Source organism: Gracilinanus agilis, chromosome 2 (genome assembly GCF_016433145.1).
Source record: "Gracilinanus agilis isolate LMUSP501 chromosome 2, AgileGrace, whole genome shotgun sequence".
In the NCBI taxonomy this organism is placed as follows: domain Eukaryota; kingdom Metazoa; phylum Chordata; class Mammalia; order Didelphimorphia; family Didelphidae; genus Gracilinanus; species Gracilinanus agilis.
Genome location: NC_058131.1, coordinates 612,786,457 through 612,811,109, shown reverse-complemented (window position 1 = coordinate 612,811,109; position 24,653 = coordinate 612,786,457). Strand labels below are relative to the sequence as shown.

Below are 24,653 nucleotides of genomic sequence, written 5' to 3'. Positions count from 1 at the left end.
TTTCTTTTAAATGTTTAATTTTTAAAAATATAGCAAGAAGAATTAAGATTTCTTGATAGAAATATAAATAACCTGGGAAGGCCAGGGCTACCTTTCTGACAGGACCAGCTCTAGCCTCCATCTTATCCAAGGGCCTGGAAAGGGGATATTCTCCTTGGCCTTCACATTAAAAAAAAGAGATATCAAAATATGTTTTTTTTTTCTCTGTATGTATGTATGTGTGTATATGTGGCAGGGAGGAGTTTTCTCAAGTTCCAACATGATTCAAAAGGAGGGAACACATCTTGGCAAATCTCCCTTATCTCTCCAGAAGCATATTTGAATAGTGGGGGATCACACACAATCATCCCCAGAGCCTAGCCCTATTCTTCATTCCCTCTCCCCAGGGCTTTCTCCTCACAGAAAGCTTCCCCCCCAAGGGAGAAGGTTTAGTTGGCTCCCTTACTTCTTTAGATCTCTAACTTCATTGGCTCTTGGCCTTAGCCTTGGTCTGGGCAGTTCTGAAGTAGGCCTTGTAAAAGAAGTGTAGAAAGAGAGCAAAGTACGCCAAGTACATTGCAAAAGTCCAGAAGAGGTATTGTGTAGAGGTGTAGCAGGCGCAATCCTTTCCCCAGAGGAAACTCAAGATGCTGACAAAAGCCCCTGCAAACATCTGGGTGATCTGCAGAGTGGTGATGATCATGGGCAGAATTCGAGGGGGTTTTAGACCCAGGGCCTTCACTGTATAGTAGGAATACATGAAAGCATGTACACCATAATTCATAGTCATGAACCAGTAACCACCTGCCACAGCATCCTTGTAGGCAAAACATGTGTACACTAGCACCGTGCTGTGGTGGAACCAATGCAAAAACAGGAGCTTCTGCTTCCGAAGTATAATGAATGCAGTGTCCCCTGGGGGATGGGGAAAGAGAGAGGGTATGAGTCATGGCTGAGAAGCCCCATCCCCATTGAACATCAGGCACACCTGACCACTTGCCCCCCTAGCACCAAGTTCCATTTTCATACACCAAACCTGGGAAGTGGGAACAGTAGGGAAGGGGAAGTTCAGAGTGAGAAGATTGATTCTGGAAGTAAGGATCCCAAGGTGAGAAGGGGATCTATTATTATTTCTAGTCTTAACATTTATATAGCACTTTATTTACAAAGCACTTTCCTCACAACAGCCACCTGAGATGGGTAATACAGGTATTATTAGCCCCATTTTATAGATTAATTACCTGAAACTTAGAGATTAAGTTCAGGATCATGTAGCTTGTGTAATGCAACTAAACTTGGACTTGGACCCAGATCTTCTTGAGACCAAGACCAGTGTTCTTTTCACTACAGTTTGTATCTCAGGGTAGCAGTTTCCTGAGTGGGAAGAACATTTCTAAGAAGTAGAGAGGGGATTCCTAGGGTAGGAAGGGGACTTCCACAGTTGTTTGGCTGGTGATATTTGTAACTTACCAAGCTCCACAATCTTGCTGAGTACAAAAAGCAAGGACCAGAAGCGCACAGTGGGGTTGGTGATGAAGCCAATGTGACACAAGGAATTCTTCAGCCCCCCCCACATCACTAGAGCTCCTAGATATCTCCACGTCCTCATAGCTCCCAGGATGCTGAAAGGGATAGCCCAAAACCAATAAGCCCTCTTTGCTTGACTGTTTCTGACCCCATCTCCCACTTAAGAGGAGGTCTCCAGGGGTGGAAGATCACACCTGGGTGTGTGAGTGGAAGAAGAAGCTCAGGAGATTGGGAGACCTGAAAGGAATGATGGCCCCAAGGGATTCTGAGAGTGTCAGGGCCCATGAGAATATACATGTGGGGATTCCAGGGGAACTCCTCAGAAAGTATCAAAGGTCAAGGAGATTGGGGATTTAGAGGGTAGAGAGGATTGGGGGTGAGTGGAAAATAGAGTAGGAGATATTGGGGAGAGAACTAAGAATGCTGGTAAGGAAGGTGATGGGCATTGGTGGCCCATGAAGTGGGAGAGTTTGAGATTGTTATGATCTGAGAAATGGAGAAAAGTGGTTAGGGGCCACTAATGATGAGAGGAATTTGAGGGTCTTGGGAGTCCAAGAGATAGAAGTATTGAATTCTAGGGAAGTCTAGACCCCATGGGATAGGGAAATACCTTAGGAAAGAGAGGAACCAAGAGTCAATACCTGAAAATGGCAAGGGTGAAAGACCAAATTGTCAGGGGCAATCGTAGGTTGAAGCCTTTTCGGTTTTTCATAAATCTTTGCCCCATGAAAATGACTCCTAGGTAGATGAGGGCCAAGACTAAGGAAGCCGACCTGGAAGGGTAAGAAAAATGGATTACAAAGGGACAATAGGAAATGTTTTAGGGATTAGAAAGGCCTTTTTCCACAATAAAAGTCAGACTAATGTTTTGAGAAATATGGACAATTAAATCTCCTGGTCCTGGTAGCACAATTATTTGGCAGGGAAGGCAGTTGATGTTAAAAAAAAAAAAGTTTTGGGGCTTATTTACATATACCCTTCTGAATGTTGAGGATGCCTTCCTCATCTGTCCCTTCCCTCATTTACCCACCCACTAACATCCTGCTGTTTGCCCTCAGAAGGCTTCTGGTCTACCTCTTCCACTGTATGCTGGGGCAAAAAAACCATCCCTACACTCATAATTAGATGTCTCTCCCTCCTTCCTTGCCAGGACCAGGCTCCCATCTGCCTCAGAGATTCTGATAGGGAATGACATGTCTCTCCTGCTTTCCTATCTAGGCTTGGTGTGTGTGGTGGGAGGCAATCAGGAAAGCTGAGGGAGGATAACTAGTGAGCAGAGCAGATATCGCCTCCTTTCCTTTCCCATCTTCCTGGACAATGGGGTATTCAGGGCACAAAATGCCAATTGTAAAGGGTGGCTGCTCACTCAGAAGGGCCAGCTCCATCCTGGGCCTCTGCTTTCTAATAACCTCATGTTCATCTCCACGAAAAGAGTTTAACAGTTGCACATACACATATGCAGTCACACAGATGCACATGCATTTATGCAGACACAAAAACATACACAAACTCCTAATCATCCAGGATAAGGATGTGGAAAACCAGGGAGACATATACAGAGAGGGAAGAAGAGACCTTCTTCAATGAGCTTGGATCCTACCTGAAAACCCAAATCACCTACAGTCTTCATTGGACACATCTTCTACATAGTCCTCCCAGGAGGTAAGTGAGAGGAAGAGAATATGGAGTGGGGTAGAGGATGGGAATAGAGGATGGTGGGAGATGTGGGAAGGGGAGGTAGATCAATACCTCCTAATTCCCTGTGAGCTATTGCTCTCTGTGTCTTCTACCTCATCTTTCATTTAAGTGTCACATGGTATTTTCAACTTGACCTCTACCCTCTTGGGAGTGGGTTGAATGTCTGTCCAGTCCACCCTTGGATGAGAGCTGCAAGAAAGCTCAAGAACTTCCTTCTCTCCATACACACTCTATGGGACCTGGCCTCCCAAATAGGTTATAAACTCCTTCCCCACTTTTATTTAATACCTTCCACCTCTCTAGTTCTTATCTCGGTTGTCCTTGTTTTCAGTTCCTTCTCCCCCATCTCTAGCCCTTGCTGAGTGGGGAAGAGAAACAGTTCCTTTGGAGATCCCCATTATGCTCCCAAGCTTTCTCTTCTAAACCTCATGACCTGTCCCGGGTTCCTCTCTCCCCAGCATACAGGTGGAACCTGAGAGTGTAAATCCTGGCTTAGTTATGCCTATCCAAAGGTTGTCCCCAGGGTCGAGGCAAGGGGATTTCACTCACCAATACTCAGACAGTATGGGTCGAAAGTCTCTCAGCTTCTCGAATTCATAGGTCTGGATAAGCATCTGTTCGATGGAGTCGTTCATTTCTAATTGCATCAAGGCCTGGGGGTGCAAAGAAAGGGGATAGATGCGCAGGGAGGAATACTTGAAGGAATGACTCAAAGCTAAATGCTCTCCGCTAGTGAATGTGCCCTGGATGAAGTGACCCCGGGAACAGTGGGGCGCTGATAGAATGAGACCCGCAGCCGCGAAGCACTAGAGAGCAGCAAAACCCCTGTCATAGGCGCCTTTTCACTGTGGTATATATGCATGCATTGCCAAGAAACGGGACAGCGGCCCAGAGCCCGGCTTCCCACCCCGCCTCCGGCTGTTGTCCAATCCCTGAGCGTGGGCCCGAATCCTGCCTTGGCCCCTGTCCCGTCTCCAGCTTTCCGATTGGCTATCCCAGTAGGGTACCACTTGGGCTCCGCCCCTTCTGGGCGTAGTCCGAGGCCCAGTCTCTTGTCCCGCCTCCACCTCACCCAGTCCCTCTCAGAGGTTCCCAGGCCCTATCCCTGAATCCCGACCGCGCGTCCGTGAGCTGGTCCTCACAGTCTGTGGCTGCGTTCCCCTTTTCCCACCCCCGCAGCTCCTGTCCCAGGCTGCCCCTTGCAGCCAGAACCCCTAATTACTGCCTCAGGTCTCTTTATCGTGTTTGAGGAATTCACTCTTTCCTGTCTGACAGCAGGAGAGTAGAAGCAAGGTAGTCCTTCCCTTTGCCTCTGAGCAGGCCCTCTGGCCTGGAGATGAAGAGCTGTCCAAGGATGGGGAGGCCTATCCTAGGGAAGGGTAGGAGGTGCCAGGTGAGAGCAGAATGAGCCAACTCTCTCATTAGGACGGGCTGAACCCCTCTACAGAATAAGAGTATGTCCCTGGAATTTGGAGAATGTATTAGTAGCCTCGCCCCACCCAAATCCTCAGGATTTTAGGATTTAGATTTGGAAGAGACCTTATAGGTCATTTAGTCCAACCCCTTCATTATACTCATTACACTGCTTCCTTTGGACCTGCAACAGGCCACTGAGGGAGTTTTTCTTTTGAGTTCAAGGTGGGTTTAGACTCGGAAGCAACTAATAACCAGGTTGTTGTCGATGTTGTTGATGAAGCTTCCATATTTCCTTGATCATTTCTGAAGCTTCCCCTCCTCCTTTTGGGAAGGCAGTAGAGAGGAAGGAAATCAGGGTCACTCCCTGTTCTCCCTCCTGGGCTAGCCAGGTCCTACGAAGGACAGGGTGTCCCTATTTTAACTTGCCTGGACTCAGTGAGCTCCTACCCTGCCAATTGAATTCAATGTAATCTCATCCCCAAGGCTGTCCTGAACTAGGCTTTGGGTCCTGACAATGGTGCTAAGGAAGCAGGTGAAAAGTTACATGGTTTTACCACATAACTTTCATGCCTAGATTGACTCATATCTACTATTCAAGTGTGTAATGACCCTCTGAAGGAGGAAGGGCAAGGTTTATTATCCTCATATACAGAGAGAAAAAAATGAAGAAGGAAAATTAAATATCCAAGTTCACACAACTAGTTAGTCAATATTTCAAACTGAAGCTTAGCCTACATGTTCTACTTCCTAATCTAGCATTCCTTCTACCACAAGATGGGTGCCCTTGACATGGTGATATTTAAATAATAATTCAAGACAACACAGAAGAGAGTTGGCGAAACAGCAGAGGATGATAAATTGGGAATTACCAGCCCTCGGTTCTAGCCTAGACTCTTAGATTCTCAGAGTTTTTAACCTAGTCTTCTGCTACTTACTATCTTGCAGTGGAGCTCTTGAAAAATCACTTATCTTTTTGAAATCTCAATTATGTCCATTTGTAAAATGGGAGGATTGAACTATATAATCTATAGATCAATTTCCTTGCACTCTTAAGAACTGTACTCAGATAAAGAATTAGATGTCACAAGCCCTGTGATAATTTATTGCCAAATGTATAAGCCTTCCTCACCCCAACAGAGCTCAGGGCACTGGGACAAAAAGACATTATTGTACACAGTGATTGTTCCATCACAGAGAATACTGTACCCCTCATTCCTTCCTTTTCCTCATGGAAGCAATTCCAGAGCAATGTTGAATCAATCAGTCCATAAACATTTAGGAAGCACTTAGGTACCAAACCCCAAGGATGCAATGAAAAAGCAAAAACTCCCTTTCCTCAAAGAGTTTACATTTAATAGGGGAGATAACATATCTATAAAAAGGTACACGCAAGCTACATAACAATACTAATACCTAGCCTCTAAATAGCACTTTCAGATTTACATAATACTTTATAAATGTTATTTCATTTTATCCTCACAACAGCCTTAAGAGGCAGATGCTATTATTATCTTCATTTCACAGATGAGGAAACTGAGGCAAAATAAAGTTTTTTTAGGTCTTATTGATTTTTTTTAATACTGTACGATCTAGCTGTCTCCACATATAGAATAAATGGAAATAACCTTAGAGAAGAAGGCGCTAGTAATTGGGGGAAGTTGAGAGAGGGCAGGAAAGACCTCTTACAAAAAGAGGGACTTAGGGAGAGAATTCCAGACATGGGAGATATTGAGATAGGAGATAGAGGTTATATGTGAGAAGCAGCCAATAGAATAGTATGGCTGGGGGGGAGGGGCAGTTGGGTAGCTCAGTGGATTGAGAGTCAGGCCTGGAGACAGGAGGTCCTAGGTTCAAATCCAGCCTCAGACACTTCCCAGCTGTGTGACCCTGGGCAAGTCACTTGACCCCCATTGCCCACCCTTACCACTCTTCCACCTATGAGCCAATACACAGAAGTTAAGAGTTTAAAAAAAAAGAATAGTATGGCTGGAATATAGAGTGTATGGAGGTGAGTAATAATATATGTGAAAACTGGAAATGTATGAAGGAGGTGACCTTAAATGACAAAGGAGTTGATATTTGATTCTAGAGATAATAGGGAGCTACTGAAGTTTATTGAGTGAGGCAGAGTTGACATGGTCAGAACTGTACTTGATAAAAATCATTTTGGCAGCTATATAGAATATGGATCAAAGTGGAGAGATAACTGAGGCAAGCTGGTTACTTAGAAGGCTATTGCAATAATTCAGGTGAGAGGTTTTGAGGACATGAACTAAGGTGGTGGCTATGAGAGTGAAGAGAAGGGAACATAAAGGAAAGAAGTTTGGAGAACTTGGGTGACAATGAGAATAGTGGTCCCCTTGACAGTAATAGGGAAAGTTTTGAATTTGGGAGAAAAGACTCTAAGTTCTATTTTGGACTTACTAAAGTGTTACAAATGTAACAATGGATTTGAGCTAAGTTCAGGAGTGAAATAACTCTCCCCGCAAAGATGGGGTCTAAAAAGAATAAAACCCTGTTGCCTTCTGTCTTAGTATCAATTCTAGGATAGAAGAGTAGTAAGGACTAGACAATTGGAGTTAAGTGACTTGCCCAGGCTCACACAGCTAGGAAGTGTCTGAGGCCAGATTTAATCCCAGGCCTGGCATTCTATCTACTTAACTGTCCCTAGAAGGGGTTTTTTAAAACACATGCAGAATATTTATTCTGAGTCTTTGACTGCTCTTAACTGAAAGCATCTAAAATTACCCCTCTATAACAAAATTCATCTAGAAGAATAAAAGATCAAGAATATCAAGGGAACTAATTAAAAAATATGAAGGAAAGAAGTCTCGAAATACCAGATCTTAAACTTTACTATAAAGCAGTAATCATCTAAACCAGTGATTCCCAAAGTGGGCGCCACCAACCCCTGGTGGGTGCTGCAGTGATCTGGGGAGGCAGTGATGGCCACAGGTGCATTTGGGGGCAGTGAATAACTGCAAGGGGGCAGTGATAGTATGTGACAGGGGGCACTAAGTAATATTTTTTCTGGAAAGGGGGTGGTAGGCCAAAAACGTTTGGGAACCACTGTTCTAAACAATCCAGTACTGGCTAAGAAATAGAAGGGTGGAATAAATTAGGGGTAAATGACCTCAACAATCTAGTATTTTATAAACCCAAAGATCCCAGCTTTTGGGATAAGAAATCATTATTTGACAAAAACTGCTAGGAAAATTAGAAAACAGTATGGAAAAAACTAGATATTGATCAATATCTCATACCCTATACCATCATAAGGTCAAAATGGACATGATTTAGACATTATGGATGACATTATAAGTAAATTAGGGGAACATAAATTACCTGTCAGATCTATGGAGAAGGGAAGAATTTATGACCAAAAAAGAGATAAAGAACATCACAAGATGTTAAAATGAATAATTTTGATTATATTAAATTAAAAAGGTTTTGTACAAACAAAACCAATGCAAACAATATAGGAAGGGAAACAACAAACTGGGAAAAAATTTTTTTAACAAATTTGTCTGATAAAGGTCTCATTTCTCAAATATATAAAGAACTAATCAAGTTTATGAGAATATAAATCATTCCCCAATTGTCAAATGGTTAAAGGATATGAATAAACAGTTTTCAGATGAAGAAATCAATGCCATCAATAATCATATGAAAAAATGTTCTAAATTACTCTTGACTCAAAAGACAACTCCCTGGAATATAATTGCCAAATTCAAAAGCTTCCAAGCTAAGGAGAAAATTTTACAAGAAGTCAGAAAGAGACAATTCAGATGTCAAGGAGCACAAATCAGAATTACACAGGATCTGTCAGCCTCCACACTAAAAGATTGCAGGGCTTGGAATATGATATTCAGAAGGCAAGAGAATTGGGTCAACAACCAAGGATCACCTACCCATCAAAACTGACTATATACTTTCAGGGGAAAGTATGGGCATTCAACAAAATAGAAGATTTACAAAGATTTACAAAGAAAAGACCAGAACTAAGTGGAAAGTTTAATATGCAACCACAAAAATCAAGAGACACATGAAAAGGTAAATAAGAAAGAGAGGAGAAAGAAAAAAAATTATTTTAATTTGCTTCTTTAAGGGCTTCAATAAGATCATCTTACTTGTATTCCTTTATAGAAAAATGGCATGAGTAACTCTCAAAAATCTTACTCACTATTATAGTAATTAGAATTATTCATACAGAGAGGTTGGAGTACTAAATGATCTAAGATGATATGCAGAAAATGTAAAGGGGGGGATAGAAGATGGCAACAAGAGAAACTTGAAGGAATAAATTACTCTTGATTAGAAAAATGCAAAAACAACTCTGAGGTATCACCTTATACCTATCAGATTGGCCAATATGAGGGTAAAGGAAAATGATAAAAGTTTGAGAGGGTGTAGAAAAATTGGGAAACTAATGAATTGCTGGTGGACTGAGCCAACCATTCTGGAGGACAATTTGGAATTATTCCTGGGGCTATAAAAATGCCTATCCTTTGATCCAGTAATACCACTACTAAGTCTGTATGTTAAAGAGATTTTTGAAAATGGGAAAGGACCTACTTGTACAAACAAATTTTTGCTGCTCTTTTTGTGGTGGCAAAGAAATTAAAAGGATGACCATCATTTGAGGAATGGCTGAACAAATTGTAGAATATGATGGTGATGGAATACTATTGCGCCATAAGGAAGGATGAACAGGATGATTTCAGAAAGATCTAGAAAGATTTCCATGAACTGATGCAGAGTGAAATAAGCAGAGCCAGAAAGACATTGTACAAGGTAACAGCAATATTGTGGAATGATCAACTGTGATAGACTTAGCTACTGTCATCAAAACAATGATTCAGGACAATTCTGAGGAACTTATGACAAAGAATGCTATCTACTTCCAGAGAAAGAACTGTTGGAGTCAGAATGCAGATGAAAACACATGATTTCTCCCTTGCTTATTTGGGTTTTTATGTTTTGGGGTTTTGGCTTTATAAGACTACTCACTTACAAAAATGACTAATAGGGAAATATGTTTTGAATGATAATACATGTATAATCCAGATCAAATCACCTGCTAGCACTGGGAGGGGGAAGAAAAGGGAGGGAGATAAGTTTGAGCATATAAATTGGGAAAACTTATGTAGAAATTTGTTATTACACTTAATTGTAATAAAAAGAAATAGAGAAGCAAAAAAAAAAATCCAGCATCAGTCAAAGGGTAAAGCAATAAAATAAAATAAAATTATCCTTCTATGTAAAGATTGTGTCATGTGTAGGACAAGCAGAAGATATCTGAAAAGGGTCACGGGTCATGCCCTCTACTTTCCAAGAGTAAAGTCCCTTCTGCTGTTTTCACTGCATAACCAGTCCACCTTCCTTTCTAGTCATACATGTCTTTTACACTATTTATTTATTTTTGGCCTGACCCTGTGATTTCCTTCATTTTAGACCAATTTCACCTCATTTTAGACCTCTTCCTTTGATGTTCCCCCATCTTCTGACTCTCACAAAGATCTGGTTACTCTAAGATGATGTGATGTCCCAGGTGCTTCTTTCCAGTAGAAAAATATCTTCTGACTCACTGGTTCTAGAGGTGGAATCAGAATATTCATTTCCATGCCACTTCCCTGCCTACTTAGAGAGTAGATTCCATCCCCCTCTCACCCCATCATTCAGCAACTTCCCCTTCAAGGTTTTCTATATGAAATTTTCACCCAATCTAGATCCTAGTGGATGTTATCTACCAATCTCTTAGATTTAATCCTCCTTTCTTAATGGATTCAATACCTGGCTTACAGTTTCCCTCTCCATCCCAACTTCTACTCTCATTCCAGGAAAGGTCAATATTTTGTTAATAATATCAATATTTTCTCAAATCTATTAGCTTTCAAGTTCTTCGAACTTCTCAATTCCTATGACCTACTTATATCTAGCTGTCCCCTGAAAATGTCACATTTTTCATTTGACCTTCACCCACAAGTGTTCTTTCATATCTAGATTTCTTTTTTAAAATGTTTTTGTGTTTTTTCCAATTACATGTAAAAACAATTTTCAACATTTCTTTTAAATTTTGAATTCCAAATTCTCTCCATCCTTTTTTCCCCTCTCCCCTCTTTGAAAAAGCAAGCAATTTGATATAGATTATACATGTGTAGTCATGCAAAACATATTTCCACACTAGCCATGTTGTGAAAGAAAACACAACCCCCGAAAATCCCAAGGAAAATAAAGAAAGTAATAAAAAAAAATGTTTTGATTAGCATTCAGACTCCAACAGTTTCTTCTGTGGAGGTGGATAGCATTTTTTTTTACACCCTTACCTTCCATCTTGGAGTCAATACTGTGTATTGGCTCCAAGGCAGAAGAGTGGTAAGGGTAGGCAATGGGGGTCAAGTGACTTGCCCAGGGTCACACAGCTGGGAAGGCCTGAGGCCAGATTTGAACCTAGGACCTCCCATCTCTAGGCCTGGCTCTCAATCCACTGAGCTACACAGCTGCCCCCTGGATAGCATTTTTCATCAAAAGTCCTTTGGAATTGTCTTGGATCATTGGATTGCTGAGACTAGCTAAATCATTCACAGTTGATCATTGTAAAATATTGCTGTTACATCGTACAATGTTCTCTTGGGATCTGCTCACTTTGCATCAGTTCATGTAAGTTTTTCCAGTTTTTTCTGAAACCATGCTCATCATTTCTTATAGCACAATAGTATTCCATCACAATCATATACCACAACTTGTTCAGTCATTCCCCAATTGACATGCATTCCCTCAATTTCTAATTCTTTGCCCCTTCAAAAAGAGCTGCTTACAGGGAGTAGGGGAGGGAAAGAACGTGAATCATGTAATCATGGAAAAAGATTCTAAATTAATTAATTGATAAAAAATTAAAACAAAAATTTTAAAGACCAGGGTTCCCCCTGCTCCCCTTTTCACACAATAGGCATTAACTTTCTCTAAAAAGAAATCAACTTGTTCCTGGTACCTAATTGGCTCTTATTCCCTTCAGTTCAGCTTCCTGGTCACCAAATGGCATAAAAGTCCCACATATATAGAGTCATGGCTCCTCTGATTTGGTGGATAGCTAAAAACAATGAAAATCATCATACCCTTCCTTGATGACTAAAGATATGTGCCCATCTGTTGAAGCTAAATGCCTCTGTATCCTTGTTATATATCCTTGCTATGTTAAAGCTAAGTAAACTTCCTTTTGTTATTTGCTTTAAAAAAAAGAGCTGTTTATAAATATTTTTGTACATATAGAGACTTTTTCCTTTTTTTTTTTCTTTTAAATTTCTTCAAGATATAGACCTAGTAGTGGTATTTCTGGGTCAAAAAGTATGCACAATTTGATAGCCCTTTGGTATAGTTCCATGAAAATTAGTTTAGGGGGCAGCTGGGTAGTTCAGAGGATTGAGAGCCAGGCCTAGAGACGGGAGATCCTAGGTTCAAATCTGGCCTCAGACACTTCCCAGCTGTGTGACCCTGGGCAAGTCACTTGACCCCCATTGCCTACCCTTACCACTGTTCTGCCTTAGAGCCAAAACACAGTATTGACTCTAAGACGGAATGTAAGGGTTTAAAAAAAAAAAAAAGAAAGAAAGAAAATTAGTTTAGCTTTTCCTTAAAATATATTAAGACCATTCTCTAGACTTAGCTAGCTCAAAGGACTAAAATCTTGGACTGTTAGCATCAAGTCCATATAACTTAGAACCAAATAGTCACAAGGAGCTCCAAGCTGATCTTTTATGCTTGGCTAATGGATAACATTGAGTAACTCACAGAAAGGAATTTTTCTCTCAGCTGAATCCACTCAAAGTATCCTCAATACCTATTCTTGTTGAATGAACACAAACAATGGCTAAGGAAATCTTTTTGCTAAATGCTAAATGCCTTGTAAGTGCCTTATTATGCTCCAACATGGAACCTAAACTACTGGAAGACTGGCTTGAATCTGGACTAACCTAGAAGAGTACTATAACTGCATATGGACATAGCTAAGCATTGAGTGGTGATATGAAGGACCTCAATAGTGAGAGAATCCCTAAAGTTGTGTTGGTGAGCCTATGGCATGTAGGCTGCTCCCTTTCCCCTCTCCATGAATGCCTGAGGATATTTCCCCCATCACCCAACCCTCTGCCCAGCAGCCCAATGGGAGTACTTCCTCCCTCCCCTGCCTAGAGTAAGGTGTGGGGCTCACACGTGGCTTGAGGATTGCAGTTTGGGCACTTGGTCTCTAAAAGATTTGCCATTACTGGCCTAGAGCTTTCTCTGGCTTTATTCCTTTTTAGGTTGTTATATCCTTTTCCCAGCATAGGAGGACAGGATCAGGTCCCTGCAACAGCAGCACTCCCAGAGTGTTCCTGAAAAGTATAAGTAGGCAGTGACAGCACAGTCCTGCAGGAACCTTCTGCACAGTGGGACAGAGTCATGCCTGCCATGATGGTAGGGACAGTCAGAACCCAGCAGTTCTAAGCCTACAGTACTACTCAGGATTAGCATGGGACAAAAGAGCACAAGGGCTAGTAGTGGCAGCTTTCTTGCCCCAGCACAGTGCATGGCACATAATAGTTACTTAATCAATGTTTATTTGATTATTCATTGATTGAACCATGGCAGAGTGGGCAGGAGAAGGCAGAGATGCAAGACCCAGAAATGCTTTCCAGAGGACAGTGAGTACAGATGTAGGCCCTAAAGGAAACAGAAATGGCCTAAGAAGCAATGGACAGGGATCAATTCCCATCAGCAGTGTTAAGGGCTAGGCAGTAGGGTTAAGTGACTTGCCCAGTCACACAGCTAGGAAGTGTCTGAGGGTTCATTTGAACCCAAGACATCCCATCTATAGGCTGGCTCTCTACTCACTGAATCACATACATGCCTCACCTCATATCTTTTTATTTGAGTCCTTTCTGATCTTTATAATTTAGTTACATTTACTTTTGAATTTTTAGTGCATAATTGTTCTTTCCATTCATGTTGTTTTGGTTCCTGTGTACATTGTTTTCTTGGCTCTGCTTACTTCACTCAGCATCTGTTCATATACAGATATCCCTTCCATATCTCAGGGGCTAGGGGCAGGGCACTTATCTGGAAAATCTGAGTAAAATAGTTTGGCCCTCCCTTCGTATCAGATATATGTCTGATTTTTTCTTTTTCTTTTACAGGGTGTTTACAGTACTTTATTGTAAAATTGGGATAAAGTAGTTGGTCAGAGGCTATATGTAGATCAGTGTTAAGATATCTCTACATTTCTAGCCTTTGTGTGTCATCTGCTGTGTTCTTTTTTGCAAACTTTAACTTTTTACTTATTTCAGTTTTAAAAAAGAAATTGTGTATATCTATGCTATTAAAAGATAAAATGTTGTTATATAATACTCTACACATATTTTATTAATTTCTGAGTTTCTAAATTTTTTTTTCTGTTTTGTCTGCTGCCTTCATGTGTTCTCTGCAGCTTCAGCAAAACTCCCTCAAAATTCCAATTTAATTTTTTATCCTGACCCTTAATATATTGAAATTACAATGGGGAAAGTCATGATCTAAGAAGGATACATGTATATCTTTCTATGCTTCTCTGTATTCATCACATATATCATTTCTAATATCAGAATAATATTCTATTACATTCATGCATCACATTTTATTTAGTCATTCCCCAACTTATGGGCAGGTACTATGTTTCCAGTTCTTAAATTATCACCAAAAAGTGCTACAATAAATATTTTGTATTTTATGGACTTTTTTCTTATTTATGACTTCTTTGGGGGTATAAGCCTAGCCTAGTTGGAACTTCTGCTTCAAAGTATATAAACATTTTATTTGCATAATTCCAAAATGTTTTTCAAAATGATAGTACCATTTCATAGCTCCACCAAAAATGTATTAATGTGCTTGTCCTTCTAGAGCCCTTCCAATATTGACTATTATAATTTTTTCTAATTTTATTTTATTAATATTCATTTATTTCTTGATACATTTGAGTTCCAAACTATTTCCCTCCTTCCCCCACAACACTGCACTAGAGAAGACCAATATTTGACATATATATGTATATATATACATATATATATGCACATATATATACATATGAAACTATATAACACGTTTTAGTTCTTTCTCTGGAGGTAGATAGCATCACCCTGCATAGATCCTTTCTACTTAATTTTAATATTCATATAACTTTGAATGGCTTAGTCTTTCACATTTACTCTTAGAACAATATTGTTGTTACGGTATACAATGTTTTCTCATTTCTGCTTGTTTCACTCTTCATTATTTCATGCTAGTCTTTCTGTGATTTTCTAAAACTGATCTGCTCATGAGTTCCTGCAGCACAGTATTATCACAGTCATATACCACTACTTATTCAGTTGTTCCCCAATTGATAGGCATCCCCTCAATTTCTAGTTCTTTGCCACTTCAAAGAAAGCTGCTATAAATATTTTAAAATATATAGGTTCAGGGGCAGCTGGGTAGCTCAGTGGATTGAGAGTCAGACCTAGAGATGGGAGGTCCTAGGTTCAAATCCGGCCTCAGACACTTCCCAGCTGTGTGACCCTGGGCAAGTCACTTGACCCCCATTGCCTACCCTTACCACTCTTCCACCTATAAGTCAATACACAGAAGTTAAGGGTTTAAAATTTAAAAAAAAATATATATATATATATATATATATGTTCTTTTCCTTTTTCCCTGTTCACTTTAGGATCCAGGCCTAATAGTAGTATCACTGAGCCAAAGGATATCCATGTTCCTCTAATTTTAACTCTCTAGGCATAACTCTAGGCTTCTCTCCTAATAGTTGGATCAGTCCATAGCATCATTAAAATTGTATTAGTATTCAATTTTTTCAATATCCCCTCCAAAATTCATCATTCTCCTCTTCTATCATTTTTGCCAATCTGTCAGGTATGAGATGATATCTTAAAGTTGTTTTAATTTGCTTTCCTCTAATCAATGATGATTTAGGGCATTTTTTCAGAAGACTATATAGCTTTGATTACCTTCTCCAAAAATGATCTGTTAATATACTTTGGTCATTTATCAATTGGGGAATGACTCATATTCTTATAAATTCAACAAAGCTCTCTATATATTTATTTGATAAATTGTTTATAAATTTTCCTCCCAATTTTCTGCTTTCCTTCTAACTTGGAATACATTGGCTTTAATTATAATTTAATGTAATAAAAATTGTTCATTTTACATTTCACAATGCTTTTTATCTCTTGTTCATTCATAAATTCTTCTCCTATCCACAAATTTGATAGGTAATATGTTCCATGTTCCTGTAATTTATTTATAATATCTCCTTTATGTCTAATTCATATATCCATTTTGAACCATATCTTGATAAATAGTGTAAAATACTGGTCTATACCTTGTTTCCACCAGACTGCTTTCCAGTTTTCCCAACAATTTTACCAAACAGTGAATTCTTATCTGAAAAGCTTAAATCTTTTACATTTATCAAACACAAAGTTACTATAATCATTTATTGCTGTGTAATGTATATTTACTTTATTCCACTGTTCCACCGTTCTATTTCTTAGCCAGTACCAGATAGTTTTGATAATTACTGCCTTATAATATAGTTTAACATTTTGCACTGCTAAACTTCCTTCCTTTACATTCTTTTCATTAATTCCTTTAATATTCTTGACCTACTATTGCCATTTTTGGCAATTTTCAGGATAAGAGGTAAAAACCTCAGTGTTGTTTTTATTTGCATTTATCTTATTCTTTATGATTTGAAATATTCCTTCATGTGGTTGTGAATACCTTATAATTCTTCTTTTGAGAACTCTTTATTAATATCCATTGATCATTTATGCATTGTGGAAGGGCATATATATATAGTATGTATGTGTGTGTGTATATATATATATGTATATATGCATATATATAAATATTTATTGTTTACATATCTTGGATGCCAAACACTTATCAGAGAAATTTGATACAAAGACATTTTCCCATTTGGTCACTTCCCTTCTTATCCTCTATATATGTATATTGTGTACATATGTACATATGTATATTGAACCCTTACCTTTATCTTAGTGTCATTTCTCAATCAGAAGAGCAGTAAAGGCTGGGCAATTGTGGATAAGTGACTTGCCCGGGGTCACATAGCTAGAAAGTGTCTGCATCCAGATTTGAACTCAGGATCTCTCATCTTCAGGCCTGGCTCTCTATCCACTGAACCATCTGGCTACCCCTTAATTTTTCTTCAATTCTAAGGTCACGTGTTCATTTAGCATATATTGCATAATATGGTGTAGGGTGTTAGTCTAAACCTAATTTCTGCCAGACTAATTTCCAGTTTTCCCAGCAGTTGTTGTTGTTATTGTTTTTTATCAAATATAGATTCCCCCCCCTAGGAAATCTTATATTTTCTGCTTTCTCAAACACTAAGTTACTGAATTCTTCTGTTTCCAAATCACCTTTGTCTAGTCTGTTCCATTGATCTATCGCTCTAGTCTTCAACCAATACCAGTTTAGTATGAAGCTTTATTATACAGTTTGAGATCTGGAAGTACTGTTTCCTTTTCATCCTTACTTCTTTTTATCATTTCCCTTGACATTCTAAATGTTTTGTTCTTCAAAATGAATTTTGTTATTATTTCATCAAGTTCTATAAAGTATGCCCTTGGCAATTTTATTGGTTAGCATTAAAAGTGTAAATTAACTTTGGAAGTATTGTCATTCATATTATGTTGCAACAGCCTAGCCATGAGCACTGAATATTCTTCCAGCTATTTAAGATTTGGCATCATATTAGTTATGCTTGAGGGTGAGGGAGAGGAAGGAACTGAGGATAATTCCAAGATTATAAATCTGGGAGACTGGAAACAAGGCTATGCCTTTGACAGGAATAGGAAAGTTTAAAAGAGGAGTGGTTTGGAGCTGGGGAGGGGGAAAGAGGGATAATGACAACCATCTTCTTAGTTGAGATCCTTATCTCTTCTTGCTTGGACTATAAAAATAGTCTCCTATTTCATCTCCCTGCCTTAAATCACTGTACATTCCAATCTAAATTCCACACAGCTGCAAAAGTGATTTTCCTAAAGCAAAGTTCTGACTGTATCATTCCTCTGCTAAATAAACTCCAATAGCTCCCTATTACCACTGGAATCTCTCCATTTGGCATTCAAATCTCTTCAAAACCTGACCCCTTTTTCCATCTTCAGTCTTTTTATACATTGCTCCCTTACACATGCTCTGGAATCCAGTCACACTAGCCTGTTTTCTATCCCTCATATACTCCCTTACCCATCTCCATCTCTTTACACTGACAATTCTCCATGCCTATAACATGTCTCCTCACCCCTATCTCATAGAATCTTCCTCTTCCTTCAAGATATAACTCAGTAGCACATTTTATAAGGAACCTTTTCTGATTCTCTCGCTCTCTCTCAGTTTTTTCTCCTGTCTCTCTTCCCCTTCCTCTCAATAGTATACTCCTTTCCAAAATTACTTTCTATGTATTTTTGCACATATTTTCTTTTTTAAGTAATATTTTGGTTTTTTCCCCTCGGTTACTTGAAAAAAACAGCAACAGGAGAGGGAAGGGAAGGGAGGGAAGGAGATAAGTTTGATCATATAACTTTGGAAAACTTATGGAAATGCAAGTTACATGTAATTAGTAAAAATAAATATGTATATATAATACAGATTTATATCTATTATGTATCTGCATCTGATATTTGCTGTTTTGGGGTTTGATACTGGTCTCTCCAAGCAGGTTGGTTAGCTTACTCTTGGCCAGTTTAGCTCCCTTCCGGCTATTATGTTAGATTGGTTATTCCTCCAGAATAGGAGCTCTCTTTTGCTTTTCTTTGTATCTTCAGCACTTAGAAGTGCCTAATCATAGTAAGCACTTAAAAGAATTTTTTTAAACCCTTACTTTCTGTCTTAAAATTGATACTAAGTATCAGTTCCAGCAGCAGAGCAGTAAAGTATTAGGGAGCCTTCTCTCTCCACATGCCAGCAACTCTGAGAAGCTCTCTGATAAATTATCCAAATACCACACTTTGCCCTTACCCCTTTTTTTTTCTCTGATTCTTTCTCTCCTCAGTTTCTCTAGCATGTCTTCACCAATCCCAAATCATGTTTCTTCCCAGGTATGTAGCACACAGTCTCATAGGGCTATCCTTTAGGGACCCACCTTGAGATTTATTTTTGTAATGTTGTCTCCCCTGTTCTAATGTAATCTCCTTTAAGGGAGAGTTTTCACTTTTACACTTTTAGGGAGAGTTTACACTTTTTTTGTATGCCCAAAGCCTGATTCATTAAGTTAACAATAATTAAATGCTTGTTGAGTGATTGATTCCATCAGCATAGGGAATCTCAATCTGCCCATTGTTCATCCTTCAATTTGGAGAGGACTAATGACATCTTAGGATGATATCTTGACTTTTGAGTGAACTGGATTTAAGTGAAGCACAGTTGCACAAAGTCATCAGCTTCACTTCTCTTCCAGAGCCATTAAAGTTCAGTGGCAAGACAAAAGTCAGGACAAGTGGTGATGGCCCCAGATGTAGGTGTGGATGACCTTATCATCTTCCATGTCTGACCAAGATCTAAGCACTCCATAGAGTCTGCTTCAGTGGCCTTCATGGCCTTTGGAATAAATTGTTGTTATCTGCCCATTCTGCCAGGGGAAGTCTTCACATGCTTGGGATAGACATCCCCCAATTCACTTACAAATTTCGCCTGCAGAAGTGGTTTTCCCAGGCTGTGGCCATGAGGCATGTTACTGCTTCTTGAAGCCACACATGAGAGTTAGGTGAAAGGCAGGCATTATAGGTGGATGAGCAGCCCTGAAAAGAACTTGGGAAGCCCTCATGCCAGAAATGCTAGCCCTCCCTGAACATGCTCTATCTACTGAATCACCAGTTGCCTCTGAAGATCAAAAGAGAGAGTTTAGTAATCAATATAGGAAAAACCAAGTGAGAATGTATGTTATGGGGAAAATTATGCAAAGCTGACCAGGAAAACAATATATACAACGATTATACAAAGTAAATGAAAAATAAAGCCTTAAAATAATCAAAATGCAATGTGCAACATTATAACCAAGATTGGTTCCAAAGAAGAGACATGAGAAGATACCTTCTCCATCTGTGAAACATTGTATGATCATTTCAGACCTTTTCTGTGTGTTGTTCAGTGTTGTTGAATTCTTTTCCTGGTAATAAGAGCTGGTGGGAGCAGCTAGGTGGCTCAAGTGGATAGAATGCCAGGCCTGGAGATGAGAGATCCTGAGTTCATATCTGGCTTCAGACATTTCCTAGCTGTGTGACCCGAGGCAAGTCATTTAACCCCCAATGCCTTGACCTTACCATTCTTCTGTCTTGGAACCAATTGTATCAATTCTAAGAGAAGATAAGAGTTTAAAAAGAAAATAGTGATGATGGCTCTGTAAGAAGGAAAATTATGAGACTGACTGTGAATTAATAATTTTATTACTCAAAAGTAGTAGGGGAAAAAGATGGAAAAAGGAGAGATATACCTTCCTCAATGCTCCATTTAGCTTGCTATCCTGTGGCTGCCATTAGGGCCCCCTAGTCACGATCACCGGGAAGTCCAGCCAGCAACAAAACCAGAAGAGATGAGAGCAAAATCACCTCTTGCCTCAGTTTATCAAACCTTTTCTCTGCCCACTAACTCTCACACATCACATCTCCAGAGCTAATTGTGGCTTTCTTTTTTTCCTGGACCACCTTGTGCAGGGGCAGTCCAGGCGACATCTCCCTGCCTCTTGTCTCTTGACTCTATTGTTGCCTTTTTCCAGCTGCTATTCTATCCTTGCCTCAAAGTCAAGTAGTCCACAGAATATGAGGTCACACTCTTGACCCCAGGAAAAGAGGGAAGGATAAACGTCTCCCACATAGCTCTCTGGGAGAAGGAGGGGAAATACAGGGGATGCGAAAACAAAAGATATAAATAAAAATGTATTTAAGAAAGTAAAGAATGCAAATTGCCCAGACTATGGCATGCAGTTTATTGGGCAGCCCACTGAGTTATTTTGTCAGTAGATAGATAGATAGATAGATAGATAGATAGATAGATAGATGGATACCTTAGATAGACACACATCTACATACATAAATATGTAACTTTATGTAAGCCTACACATACATATCCATATATAGCACTCCTAGGCTACTCTGCTAACTTGTATTTACACTAATAAATTGAATCCCCAGACAGTAACAATATGCCAACAGTAGATACAATTAATTCAAAGCAGACATAATTACTAATATAGTATAATAAGAAGAGTAGCTACAAAATATTCCTCCATAAATCTGGGGTATAATCCTTCACAGATGGGAAGAACTCGGAGTACAATGGGTAAAAGGGAAATACAGGTGACTAATGAAGCTTCCATCTCCAGGATTCCAAAGCCATTATCCTTTCTCTCCTTATGCACCTCCCCTGGTATCTTTGCAGGGCTCTGCTGGTCACCCACTTCTGTGACAAAGGCAGAGCAACCTTTACTCTAGATCTCTACATGACTGGCTTACTGCCAGTCTCCAGTATGCTATTCTGTCACAGCTGACTAAATGTGATGTCCCAGTACTCCATTCTGGCCTAGTGATCTGGTGTGGTGCTTTAAAGTCTCTCGGTTTTAAATAGTACTTTCAGTCAATGATTAATGACTTTGTATTAGTCTGACCTGGTCCTTTATGATAGCCAAGACATTCTTCCTGTGATATTTTAACAAAATTGGAGAAGGAAATGCTGGTGACTTTCTATAGCCAGTATTTACATCTCTAATAGAGTATTGTTCTGGAAGTCTGTCTCTGGTCAATATGATGAATTCTCCCCTGTCCTCCTCCACCACACACACACACACACACACACACACACACACACACACACACACACACTGACATGATGTATTATAGGATGTGGTGAATCCTACAGGAGATATCTCAGGGACCTCTTTAGTGTTGTGGTCTATACAAGTGAATTGTGAAATGTCTCATTTGTTTTATTTTCCTGTCTTCGGATTTCTAGATAAGAGTGAAGCAGTGGGAGATAGGGTTGGAGTGAGTGGGGAAAATTATCAATTTATCCCTCCAAGAGTAGAAAATAGACATTTGAACCTTAGGGTAAACAGGCTGGCTTTGTCAGGGAAAATCTGAGAGAAGAGTTTCTAGAATTTCAGTTCCTGGTCACCTTCTATTTCTTTCTTTAAAAAGAAAGAAAACAACTGCCACCTAATAATGATAAGCTAAAGGGGACAACTGGGTGGTTCAGTGGATTGAGAGCCAAGACTAGAGATGGAGGTCCTAAGTTCAAATCCAGACTCAGACACTTCCTAGCTGTGTGATCCTGGGCAAGTCACTTAACCCCCATTGCCTAGCCCTTACCACTCTTCTGCTTTGGAACCAATACACATTATTGATTCTAAGGTGGAAGGTAAGGATTTGAAATAATATAATCATAATCATAATAAAGTGATGCTGGATTTAGGAGGGGTTGAGCCAATCTCTCCCTCTCCCCTGGATCCTCAGCCTGGTGACCAGATCTGGGGAATCTGGACTCTAATGAGAGGAGTAAGGTTCCCTCCAAAGCTGATGCCCCTGGGAAGATTTACTTAAAGTTTAGATTTTGGCATCTTCCCAAAGCAGATAGTAGAAAGAAACTCACTGTACAATGTAAATCAAGCATAGGATGAGTATTTATAGCCTACATCTGTACACATATACATATATCCACAGAAAAAGAGACAGACAGACAGACAGACAGACAGAGGCAGAGAGAAAATTCACAAGCTCTCATTTGACAAAACCAAACTGAAACAATAATAACTACAAAATATTCCTTAGTTAATGTAGCAGGTTGTAAAAGAAGACACACGGCATCACTGAGTGGGTTTTCAAGCTTGGCTCTACACTGTTCCCCCTCAGCATAGATGTCTTCTGAAAAGCTGGAGCAGAGTTTGTGTTCCTTGCCTTATTGGTAGTTATCTGTTCCAAGAGTATTAGACTAGAAACTTGGGATTCCTTCCTTTGCCACCAGTTAGCTCCACCCAAAGGACTCATGACTGATGAAGCCAGGAACTCACGAGTTATCTTTTAAACCTAAGCATATCCATCTCAAGATTGATGAAACTCTCCCACCTAGTCTCAACTTGTTCTCTCTTCTCAGTGTTTTGTTTTATTTTTTTAATAGTTTGTTGATATTCCTTTCTAAGCAATCCACTCCCCCCTACACACACACACACACACACACACACACACACACACACACACACACACACGCACACACACACACACCCCACTGTACCAATAGGCTTCTCCAGTAACAAATACTTTCTTTTCTGAGATTAGCAATAATAATAGATGCTTCTGGACATGGAGATTACCTTGTGGATTTGAGAATTCCCAGATTTTAGAGTTCCTAAGAAATAGTGACTTCCTCCCAGAGAGAGATTTCCTCAACAATGTGTTCCTTGCTGAAGGCTGAGGACTATCCAGCAGCTGGAGGACTGAAGCCTCATCTTGGAGGACCAGAAGTTCTGTTCCTTGCCACCATCAGCTCTTCCTGATATTTGAACCTTAAGATGAACAGCCTGGCCTTGCCAGAGAAAATCTGAGAGAGGCGTTTCTAGATTTTCAGTTCCTGGTTGCCTTCAGTTTCTTTCATTAAAAAAAAAAAAAAAAAACACCCTAACAATAATTAACTGTTGCTGGACTTAGAAAGGGCTGAGGAAATCTCTCCTTCTCCCCTGGGTCCACGACAGGGTGACCAGAGCTGGGGAACCTGGACTCTAATGAGAGGGATTAGGTTCCTTTTCCTCACTCAGGCTTATTATTCCTACTCAGATACCCTAGGAAAGATTTATTTAAAGCTTAGATTTTGGCTTATATCTAGTCTTGCTGATGTAGGTAGTAGAAAGAAACTCACAGTGTAAATCAAGTCAGCCTTGAGTTGTTCAGACATTGAAGACAGAAGATGAATAGTGATTTTTTTTTCAACCCTTACTTTCCATTTTAGAATCAATACTGTGTATTGGTTCTAAGGCAAAAGAGTGGTAAGGGCTAGTGACTTGCCCAGAGCTACACAGCTAGGAAGTGTCTGAGTCCAAATTTGAACCCAGGACCTAGGTCTCTAGGTCTGGCTCTCAATCCACTGAGCCACCCAGCTGCCCCCATAAAGAGTGATTCTTAAGCATCCCAAAGTGCCTCTTTATTTGGGGATGGGGCTATAGGCTAGAGAAAATCAAGAACTATTTGTGTTCGTAGAAATTTCTTTGTCATTCAAGGTTACTTAATTTCTTTCTTCATTGGTTGCCATCCACCAGATACTACCCACATTCTCCTCAACTTCCAACTGGGCTCCCATATGAGAAGCTCTGTGGATCTAGGCTCATTTTATGAAGAAAAGTCAAGGTCTCTGGGGCAGAATTAGAACAAAGGACTTTCCTCCTGTCTCTATGTCTTCCTCCTCCAAGCTGCTCTCAGAATGACAACTTGTTTAATGCTACCTTTGTGCAATGCCTCCTTCCACCACAGAACATGTTTCAATGTGACCTCTGCCCCCCTGTTGGGCAACAATTATACTATCACCTGCGTATACGATTATTTATACTTTATAAAGTACAAAGCACAAGAAACTGTGCCTTTATTTAAAAGTTTTATGACCCCTACCCCAGCCACAATCTCTCTGCCTGCCTCCTTTAAGAAAACATTCCTCAAGTAACTATGAGAGAGGTGGTAATTTTCTTCTGACATCCTGTGTAATTTCCCCAGTCTGATCTTCAATCCTGAGGAGGTAACACTTGTTAACCTACTTACCTGGCTGATTCTTTTCTTTATTATTGGCCCGGAGAAGTCTCTGGGATCCCTGAGGGCAAAGAGAGGTAAGGTAGAAAGGACAGGCAATCAGACCTAGAGTTTAATCTAGCTACCCATTGTGTAACATTTGCCAAGTCACTTCCTCTTTCTTGTCCTAGGTTTCTTCATTTATAAAATGAGGGGTTGAATGAGATGATTCTAAATTTTAAT

At 39.8% G+C, this 24,653-nt stretch overlaps 1 protein-coding gene across 1 annotated transcript; it reads right to left on the bottom strand.

The window, feature by feature from the left end:
* Nucleotides 1-23,161, bottom strand: ELOVL3 (ELOVL fatty acid elongase 3). Its single transcript, XM_044662538.1, has 5 exons — nucleotides 23,012-23,161; nucleotides 3,754-3,857; nucleotides 2,148-2,279; nucleotides 1,450-1,601; nucleotides 1-894 (listed from the first exon to the last, which is right to left on the bottom strand). Exons 2-5 carry the CDS (start codon nucleotides 3,849-3,851, stop codon nucleotides 464-466), a joined length of 813 nt encoding a protein of 270 aa, XP_044518473.1. The 5' UTR covers nucleotides 3,852-3,857; nucleotides 23,012-23,161; the 3' UTR covers nucleotides 1-463.
* Between the last annotated feature and the right edge of the window lie 1,492 nt (nucleotides 23,162-24,653).

Bases quoted from the DNA above. Each gene is read 5' to 3' on its own strand.
- ELOVL3 (XM_044662538.1), bottom strand. From the start codon at position 3,851: ATGCAATTAGAAATGAACGACTCCATCGAACAGATGCTTATCCAGACC. The intron at 1,602-2,147 runs GTATTGACTCTT...TATCCCTTTCAG, and splicing joins TTCACCCTTGCCATTTTCAG to CATCCTGGGAGCTATGAGGA. The intron at 895-1,449 runs GTAAGTTACAAA...CCCATCCCCCAG, and splicing joins CAGCAAGATTGTGGAGCTTG to GGGACACTGCATTCATTATA.